The sequence below is a fragment of the Daphnia magna genome, linkage group LG1, assembly GCF_020631705.1.
Source record: "Daphnia magna isolate NIES linkage group LG1, ASM2063170v1.1, whole genome shotgun sequence".
NCBI classification, from domain to species: Eukaryota; Metazoa; Arthropoda; class Branchiopoda; order Diplostraca; family Daphniidae; genus Daphnia; species Daphnia magna.
Window position 1 is genome coordinate 4,018,065 of NC_059182.1, and position 10,444 is coordinate 4,028,508.

A 10,444-nucleotide genomic window follows, 5' to 3' on the forward strand; every position below is an offset into this window, starting at 1 on the left:
ATGAAAACTCTTTCAAAAGCTGAATTTTTTAAATATGCAAAGCAGCACCAAAACTGCGTATAGAACTCAAGCGAGCCGATGGTGTAATGGTTTGAAAAGAATCGAGAATGGCAGCCACTATCAGTGAAGCTCCCTTCCCTTGGAAATAGTTGAATACTTTTTACAAACGTTATCATCAACGGTCAAACAAAATTTTAAATAAGTAAGTAAAAAATAAGTAAGTAAGTAAAAAAAAGCCCTAAATAATGGACTCTAACGTGATAAGACCTGCCTACACGTTATTTGCGTTCAAATGTTCTTCAATAATGTCGCAACTGTGGTGCAATGAAAAACAATTTGAGCTTCATATCAGTTCCAGTGAAGTGTACGTGCGTTATTCCTACACAATCCAACCAAAAAGTGCTGCATTCGGACAACAACAAAGTTCAAGAAAAATATGCCAGAGTTCTAAAGTCTTACAATTCACCGGCTCGTGTCACGGGATAACGATGATGGTCAAACATCAGTGGTGCATGCAGCCTGGAAACAGAACAAACAAACACGATGGAAGTTGCAAGAGAAAGATAACTGCCGTTATTATCGTGAACGAACCACGTAGCCACTCTTAGCAAATAGAACTTTAAACACTAAGGTGAGCTCATTGCAGTGTAGTTTTTTTTCCCCCTGTCACTGCCAACTGACGTTATCAGGTAAGTGATTTGTTAAATTCGGTAACAAAGAAATAGTTGGCGCCACTGGATTGTGTCAGTTTGGTTTCTTCACCTAGGAACAGCCTGTGCGATCTTGTTTTAGTTTGTCGGACCAGTTGTGAACAAATTGAACGTTAGGGCATCAATAAACCTTAAACAAATCGTTTGAAATGCCTACGGATTTGGACGGTATCGAAATACTGGCATTAGGCCGCCAGTTTAACATAGGGACACTGTACAATTATGTCGACGATATCATCATACCAAGTAAGAATACAGCTCGTAACAATCGCAAACCTTTAATGTTCGTATAACTGTATGATGGGTGTGTTCAGGTATTCGCTTATGGGGCCCAGATGATGTGTCCGATTCAGCCGTTGTCGATGAAACGAAAGAAAATGCGGAAGTTTTTATAAAGACGTTCCAGCAAACCAACGAAGAAGACGAGAATCTTGAAGAAATAGAAGACCAGGCGCCGTTCCTCTCCAATTTAGGAATGGACGATCACACGGCCATGAGTTTAATGGCCGGACTGTTGCGTCCATCTCTAAAGGGAGCTTGGCAATATGCGGCTGATTGGGTCGATTCGAAGGACGAATTATTTAGCCATGGAGCTCATGTGGCAGTCCATTGCTGCCATTCTGAAAAAAATATCTCTTTCGATCCTGAGATTGAATTGGACATCGTCTGCCGGCCAGAAAAGCTAATGCAAAATCAGGCAACTCACGTCGTCATTGCAATCACGTACGGCCTTGAGGCCTTTTGCATCTTCTCTCAGGGCAATCAAGTCAACACTTATGCTCGTATCTTTAAAGACCAGCTGGTGAACGAAGGTGAAACTTTGGAACCCGATCAGGACGAAGAAAGGGACGAAGAGGATGGTGGACATTGCTCTATCCCAAAAGACTTGAAATGCCTTCTCTACAGCGATCTAGTGGATATTCAAGATGGCAAAAATTGGACATTGAAGCCTGTCGCAGAGCAGTACGAATCCTGCAGGAAAATACTGGAAAGCGGAACAGAAAAGACCATCCCGCTGAGAGTGTGGTTGTATCCACTCAACAAGCTGATGGCTGTCAAGGAAAGAGTTGCTAAAATGCCCCAAAATGTTAAAGATGTCTCGCGGGAATTGCTCTTCCGTTGCCAAGTTATGTTGAGCCGTTTTCATGGAATCTGTCTGGAAGCGGAACTGTTGGCTGAAGAATTGAAAGGACAAGAAAGTCACCAATGCATTCCATCGACAGCCAGCAAAAGAATCAAGCACTTTAAAGAGTTGATAATGCAATTTCTGCCAACTTTCATCAAAGCCCTGTCTGTATGGACTGCTCAAATTCGTCGTGGAACGGGTCAAGAAAACAAAATGGCCAAAATCATCGATGCATTGGAGACCCAGTCACCATTCATTGCTGAAAAGCTGAAACACTGGCTCAATCTACAGAGACAGGAATTGAAAACTTTAAAGAGTCTGGATAAATTGCCTGGTGTGCTTGTTGTGTCGATCATGGAACGCCTTGAAAAAGAAATCAGAAACGGAGGCAATGGGTCGTACGCCGTCGTTCTTCATCTGCCCAGTCCGAGAGAAGAATTAAACTCTTTAGTTAACGAGATGAATCGTTATATCGACGATTTTAATGCATCTGCATCAACGAACTGGATGATTGTGACAAGGGCAAGTAGCAACCAGCAAACAACAGCGAAGACGACGTCCCCCATATTTTGTCAAATGTTCCCGTCTGGCCAAGAATTTTCCAACTGGATTACGAATCACAATTCAGATACCAAGAACGTCCGCTACATCATCTTTTACGACGAATGCACTGAACTAACATTGCCATTCACAAGATTATACGAGGGCGGCAGGGCAGAGACTCCTCCGTTGGATTTCACCATCCCAAAGGCTCCTGGACAAGTGATGGTTACAAAGAATCGCCGTGGTGTGATCGGATTGCGTTGGACGGCTGATGATACGACCGGACTACGCCACTATCTGGTCCAGTATCGCGCAGTGGATGGGCAAGAAGAGCATTGGCATTCCGTCCAGAAGTCTGCAAACACAATCGAAATTGATTACCTTCAATCAGGTGAGACTTACGTGTTCAGGGTGGCAGCAGAGACACTTGGAGGAAGGAGCCCTTTCAGCCCTGTCAGCTGCGAAGTAACAATAGATCCAGTTTGTCAGCCACCAACTGGATTGCAAGCTGAGGAGGTGACTGACACGAGCATTTCTGTCTCGTGGCATCATCAACCTTACTTGGACAATGATGACGAAGATGGCTACTTGTATAATGAGGAAGGCGGTTATAACGACTACCATGACATCAGCAATCAAGAAATCATCATTACCTCTTTCTCTGTCGAATGCTGGAAGGGCGATAGCCGTCACGAATCGACATTCATTCAACGAACTACGACGAACAAGAGCATCGTATTAGAGCCGCTAGATCCAGGTGCGACTTACTACGTTCAAGTTAGGGTTGAATGCAAAAACGCCAGTGGCTCTACTTTCTATAGCCCGGCGTCAGAGATTTTGCAAACTTGTACATTGCAAGAGGCAGAGCGAGCAGCGATCATCGTCCGTCGTAACAGCAAAAAATGTTCCGCTTCGCCTGGAATTGACGTTTACGAATTGCCGTTGAAAGAACGTAGCAACGCACAAATTCAAGGAGTCGGCCATTACGTTTTCGGTGAGCCGAGTTATCTTGCACTGGCAGGTAAACGTCGACGAAGAACCATCTTGGTACTGGGTGCCACCGGATCAGGTAAGAGTACGCTCATCAACGCCATGGCGAATTACGTACTTGGCGTCGAGTGGGAAGATGATTTCCGCTTCAAGTTGATCAACGAACCAGCAGACAAATCGCAGGCTCACAGTCAGACGAATAAGGTAACTACCTACGATTTTTACGAGATGAAGGGCTTCCGTTTGGATTATTCGCTGACCATCGTCAATACTCCGGGATTCGGTCACACTGGCGGAATCGAAAGAGACAAGAAAATTATGCAGCAAATACAAGACTATTTCAAATGTCCTCACGGGATTCAGCAATTAGAGGTCGTTTGTTTCGTCGTCCAGTCGCCGCTCGCCAGATTGACGGAAACCCAGCAATATATCTTTGACCAGATTCTATACATCTTTGGTAAAGACATTAAAGATAATATCCGCATCATGGTAACATTTGCTGACAATGTTTTGCCGCCAGTCCTCGACGTTGTCAAAGAGGCTAAAATTCCGTCACCCATCGACCCAATTACCAAACTGCCACTTCACCATAAATTTAACAATTCCATTTTCTTCGAGACTAATAAAAACAGCCGTCAAGTAAATGAATACAACCGGACTTACTTTGAGTTGGCCGTTAAAGGTTTCGACAAATTCTTTGCCGATTTGAGGAACATGGAAGCCAAATCCTTGACGCTAACCCGCGAAGTGCTCGAAGAACGAAAACGACTAGAAGTTCTTGTCGAAGGCCTTCAACTTCGTACCCAAATCAAATTGGCACGGATCGACGAGTTCGAGCAAATTAAGAAACTGCTGGCAGAGAATCAACAACAAATGGATGAAAACAAGAATTTTGATTTTGAAGTCGAGTTTCTTGTTCCAAAGTCGACGGACATCAGCGGCACGGGCCAGTTCACCACCAACTGTCAAAAATGTACCACAACGTGCCATTTTCCTTGTTCGCAAGCAAGTGACGCCGATAAACATCGTTGTTCCGTCATGGATCCAAATGGAATCTGCAGAATCTGCAAGTGCCCGTGGAACGTTCATTTCAATCAAAAGTACAGGTACGAAATGGTGAAGGAAAAAGTGCAGCGTTCATCAGAAGCCATCCGGAAGCAATACCAAGGAGCCAAAGCCGAAGCACTGACTAATCAAGAATTATTGGCTGAAATTCAGACGGAGATTGATCAATATGAAAAGCAGCTGATGGAGCTGGAGCAGGCTACTTCTCCTTGTATACAGCGCTTGGACGAGATCGCTCTAAAGCCTCACACGCTCTCCACACCGGCTTATATTGACCTGATGATTAAAACTGAGAAACGAGAGAATCGTTTTGGATGCCAGCAGAGAATCAATACTCTACAAAGACTTCACCAACAAGCCGAGATGATGATCAAACTGGTGAACGCCCATCAAATTCTTAAAACGTAGCTTCCGACACCACAGTCCATGCTGTTGAAAGCTGATTCTGTCAACAGTTGGTTCTCACCGCCATCTGCAATTCGATTTTGCAACTAAAAGTTAAGAATAATTTGGGCTATACGCCACTGGACTTTGGAACTCTCCGGTTTGACATGTCAGTATTCAAAAAAACGAATTTCTTTGCTATTTGCCCGTCATGAAATAAACGTGGCCTTCACTGTGAGCTAGTCGATTTATCAAATTCGACTTGGCAAAATTGTGTGGTCATTAAATACAAGACTAGCACGCCCTATTACTAATTTGCATTAGAGAAGGTAGGGATGACAAAAATCAAGAAACAAAAAGCTTATTTCTTTTTCGCGCTACTGAGATGGGGAAGAAAACTATTTTTTAATCCTTTCTAAGCAAAACAAACATTATTTTTGTTCAAATCTTTTTCCGTGCCCTTTCATTACATTCCTGTGTCTGCAGACCAAATTATGCAAAAAAGGCCAGAAAAAGACAGTAGGGAATGGGCGATCATTTTGTAAAAGGATAGAGGGAAAGGTTCGGTAAAAAAGAAAAATGTACCTTTCTTCATTAGAGCATGCTAATTATCCGTGCACGAGACAAACTTGGGACGAATTATATAAAATGTTTAAAAGATCAACGCTTCGTATTATGTATTACAATTTTGATTTTTCAATTTCTATGTAGCTATCTATAATTCATCAAAAGTATGATATAAGTAAGCAGGATAATGTCATAAATAAATAGAAATATTATCGATTGACACTTAAAACTTCCTTCACAAAGTTGACATTAAATTAAAAATTAAAATCTTTTAAAGCTTAAATAGTTCCCAGGATTTAATGGAATAAAATGACTTACTCATCAAGGAACGACGTTTGACGGCACCGTAAACTGGCGTGGGCTGCGTAGTTGGCTCTTTTTGAATTGACGTAGCATCCGAATATGCTTCTCTATTGCCATCTGGTGACTAGAATATCGGCTATCGATTTTCCCTTGCAAGTGTGTTACGTATCGGTTAAAACGTACCACCGGCCAACATCTGCTGTATATTATCTAATATCTCTAGACGCGATAAAACGAGAAATTTGATATCGTTAGAGGATTTTTTTTGGTTTGCATATTTTGCCTTGAATTTTACGGAAATTGAAAAAATTACCGTAAAAATCATAGCGTTCCAATGTTTAGTTGGAAAGTTATTAATTGTATAATTTTGTCAAATTTAGGGGGGGGGGGCGTACTACACACTGAACTTGTTGCACATCGTTCCCCTAATAAATCTCACTAAAACCAATCCATATGGCAGTTTTCGTGATCTTCTTATCACGAGGAACACGACGGCCCTATTGAAAACGTCCTAAAACATAATTTTGCACGTTAAATTCATAAAAATCAATGAACCAATCACATTACAGGGGCCATTGTTTTAACCCGCTAATTTAAATTTCCTAACAGTACGTTATGATTGGACAATAACTAGCATTTTTTAGGCAAGTTCGAAGCATTTTACTAAATGTGTAAGTTCATATATGTTTCATTACATAATTTTATGTCTGACGTGACTCGAACCAGCAATCACCGGTTTAAGAGGCCGGTGCCTTATCGATTAGGCCACAAAGACTTTTTGCGCCGATATATATTCATTTTGGATTGCATTCAAGCGTCGATTCGTATGACCGCTCTTGTTTGGACCACGATAACAACACAATTATAATTCTTGGTACTCTCTGATTCAACGCCTTTTTAAGTTCAACAATAAAAAAATTAATTGCCTTTGCCATTGCCAGTTATGAAATGAACCTTCACTGTGAGCTAGTCAATTAATCGAAATCGACTTGACCAAACTTTGTGGCTATTAAATGTATGACTAACACGTCCTTGTTACTCATTGGTTCGGCGATTGCTGTTTAGCTCTGTTAATTTTGTAATTCCGTAGTGGCGCCACCAGCGGTTGCTGCTTAGCCACTCTATTGTCTCCCATCCTCTTTTCAAAGGTGTCATTTTCTGTGTCTTCTCCTGATTTCCCAGTGCTATACTGACATCTTGATTAATTGACACAGCTCTGACTAGAATTGTATAGCCCTGACTAGAATTGTATAAAAGAAAACGTGACTAGAAGTTGACTAGCACTGAGGTCTGACTAGAGTTGAGGTCTTGACAGACGGAACCTTAAGCAAGGTACTAGTCAAACATGTGTTAGAGCTACCTTGTCTATTGCATCTAATAATGTACTCATTCAGTTGCTGTGATAACGGTTCTTGCCCTCCTGACCTGGTGTTCACCCACTGTGTTGAGTGACCCAGTTGTATCGTAATCTTTATTCCTCATCCAAGCTAGCTCTGCTAGGTAATTATTCATTGTTACGTGTTGCTTGATCCCTGTCTAACTCCTTTTATTGTAGATTGATGATAGATGATCAGAATTCATGACTTCGTTTTATCGAGACTGACACAATATACTCGTGGTCCATACAGTCCACTACTCGAGTACCAACCAAGCTATCATCTGGCCCTTCGAACCGGAGCACCGGCACGTTTCTGAATCACGCTGTTCAGCATTTGATGTGACTCCATCCTGGTGTTAAGCAGAACTGCCCACACCTTTCAGCATTTATTGAATTGACTTCGGCCTGCCGTTAAGCAGACCTTCCCACGCTGCTCAGCGTTGAATTGACCCGCCCCTGTGGCTCCTTGACAAAGACTGTCTGCCGTTAAGCAGACCCGACCAAGCCAACGAGAACCAAGTTGGAAGGAACTGACCAGTTCCAGCCAAGAGAATCCTTTGCCCGTCAAGCAGAGCCGACTACTCGACGAGAACCAAGTTGGGAGTCCAGCTATAGACAGACGGTGTTCCAGGACTCTATTGCACCCTCTTTTCAACTGACTTAGACCCTGCCGTTAAGCAGGCAACCCAGTGGACGAAGATTCTCCATCGACGAGCAGCGCTACCATCCACTACGTTGCTGCTAGCTCTGATCCTTCGCCTTATTCTAGCCTTTGTCATTATGGCGGAAGATATCGCAGCGCTCACCATCGACCAATGCAGGGGGCGCCAGAAGGTACTGCGTCAGAAGATAACCGGATGCTGCACCCGTATCCGGAAGGTTATAACCAATAAGCTTTCGCGCCGTGAAGCCACCCGCCTCCTGGATGACGCTCGCACTCTCCTTGGTGATTCCGGCCCGATCAATGACCGTTTATTGGAGCTGTTGGAGGAGGCTGAGGGGGAGCAACAACAAGAATCATTCCTGCGTTACGGAGGGGATGTCGACGCAGTGGCGGACGAGGTGGCTGCGTACCTCTCTAGCCGAGAAGGGGATATATCTTCCGTCCCTGGATGGGATCCTGCAGATCCGGAGGTACTCGCCGCCCGACAACGAGCCCAAGATGCCGCGAAGGTTTACGAGGAGGCCGCCCAAGCAGCCGAAGCAGCATTGAAGGAGATGGAGGCAGCCAAGCAGTCCGTTCAGGACCTAGGGGGTGAGAAGGCCCTGAATGACGATCGAGAGGACGATTTTCGGTCGATTATCTCCGTACCCCCGTACAGACCAGTAGCACGAGTTCACGCGCCGGATGAGTGGATCGACGACTATTGCAGTGGAAGAGAGAAGCCGTTCGTCTATTCCGGTGATCATCGCCACACATCAGTACGAGTAGACTTGGAGGTTTACTCCGGTCGCGCTTTGGATTGGTTTGAGTGGATCGACCTCTTTCACTCACTCGTACACCAGACCGGCAAGGCGCCTGGAGAGAAGCTGGCGATTTTGAAGAGGAACGTACGGGGAGAGACGGCCGATTTAGTTTACGGATTAGGTGGAGGTGCGCTGGCCTACAAGGAATCCCTCCGACGTTTGAAGGGGACATGTGGCAGCCGTGCAGTTATCCGTGCAGCACACCTACAGGCCCTGGATCGAGTCGAGCCACCGACGCCTGCTACATTCCGTAGATTTGCTGAAAAGGTGAGGACTCACCTCTTCAATCTCACCTGGATCGGTGAGACCGGCCATGCTGATTTGATCGAGCGACTCACACAGAAACTTCAGCCCCACGATCGGTTACACTGGAATGACGGCCAGCGTGGAGGATTGGAGCGTCGCACCATGAACGAGTTTGGCCTCTGGTTATGTACGCGAGCGGCTGCGTACCAGAATGCCTATTCCATTGCCGCCGAGCAGCACCAGAGGAGCAACAATCCAGCGCGGCCACCCCAGGCGGTAAACAACCCGTATCATCAGAAGAGACATTCACGGGCCCATCAGGCCTCCACCAATCACAGGGCCGGACCGGCTCGAGGGGCTCCTGCCCCTACCCCTCGTGAAGGAACGACACCAGCACCCAAAACTCCGTATTGTTTTAAATGTGAGGGTGAGCATCGGTTGGCTGATTGCCAATTCTTCAAGAATATGCCCGTAGCTGGACGAATGACGTTCCTGATGGTGCGCGGCCTGTGCTACTGTTGCTTCGGCGTGCGACATGGAGCTAGCAACTGTAGCTTCAAGAAGGAATGCGGCAAGGATGGATGTAAGGCGTTCCACCACCCTCTGATCCACACTGACCGGGGACTTCCGGAGAGAACGGGCACCTCACATTCTGCCAGAGCAACGTCCGGTACCATCGCCTTTGGGGTGATCCGCCTCGACGCCATGAATGCTGACGGGGAGCTGGTGCCCATTAATGTCATGTTGGACGCCGGGAGCAACACAACTTTCATCCGCGAGGGATTGGCTCGTTCGCTCCGGATTTCGGGCGAGCGACAGACACTTCGAGTCCAGGGAGTAGCTGACGCGGCCTCAACGCACCCGAATTCAGAGGAATTGTTTCTTCAGCTGATGACGGCCTTCGGTGACATAGTGACCCTTAAGGGCTCGACCCTGAAGACCGTGACACAGCCAGTTCCCGTGTACAATTGGGAGCAGCTTCGCCACCGTTGGACCCACCTTAACGACCTGCCACCGCTACGCAGCTCTGGCGGAAGAATCGACGTCCTGATTGGTTTAAACCATACAAGTCTTATAACACCGACAGATTATCGACTCGGAGCCGACGACGAGCCAGCGGCTATCAAGACAAGGCTAGGATGGACAATCCTTGGTGTGTTGGGATCAGGATCGACGACGGAGGCCCTCTGCCACCGTGCCTTTGCCTCTCCAGATGTACACATCACAGCGGAGTTGGTGGAACAACTACGACGGTTCTGCGACACCGAATCATTCGGCACCGAGTACCAGGGCGCGGGAATGTCCACAGACGATCGACGGGCAGTCGATAAGTTGGATGCTGAAACCAAGAAACTGGATGTGGGTTACCAGGCCCCAATTCTCTGGAAGGATGAAGAGCCTCCATTGTTGCCCGACAACCGCAGTGTAGCTGATTCTCGGCTTCGTCCGCTTCTGAACAAATTTGCAAGAGATCCAGCCTATGAGACACACTATCGAGAGTCGATGGCGAAAAACTTTGCGGAAGGTTACGCAAGGCGGCTGTCTACCACAGAGGTCGAGGAGCGGCCAACTCGATATTGGCTACCCCATTTTGCAGTGCCCAAGGTTGCTGGGCGCCCTGAGCTGCGGTTGGTTTTCGACGCAGCTGCTAAGTACCGAGGGGAG

The 10,444-nt window shown here is 46.0% G+C and overlaps 2 protein-coding genes across 2 annotated transcripts; both read left to right on the forward strand.

The window, feature by feature from the left end:
* Positions 1-739: 739 nt before the first annotated feature.
* On the forward strand, positions 740-5,110 carry LOC123469398. Its single transcript, XM_045168337.1, has 2 exons — positions 740-956; positions 1,025-5,110. Exons 1-2 carry the CDS (start codon positions 860-862, stop codon positions 4,840-4,842), a joined length of 3,915 nt encoding a protein of 1,304 aa, XP_045024272.1. The 5' UTR covers positions 740-859; the 3' UTR covers positions 4,843-5,110.
* Positions 5,111-6,737: 1,627 nt separating this feature from the next.
* Positions 6,738-10,444, forward strand: LOC123466645 (the record flags this gene model as incomplete). The annotated part of the gene is made up of 2 exons (XM_045166865.1): positions 6,738-7,188; positions 7,244-10,444. A coding segment is annotated over exon 2 (2,598 nt), but the record flags the coding sequence as incomplete, so codon positions are not given.

Coding starts and splice junctions, on each gene's coding strand:
- LOC123469398 (XM_045168337.1), top strand. CDS start 860: ATGCCTACGGATTTGGACGGTATCGAAATACTGGCATTAGGCCGCCAG. Junction 957..1,024: donor CGACGATATCATCATACCAA/GTAAGAATACAG, acceptor GGGTGTGTTCAG/GTATTCGCTTATGGGGCCCA.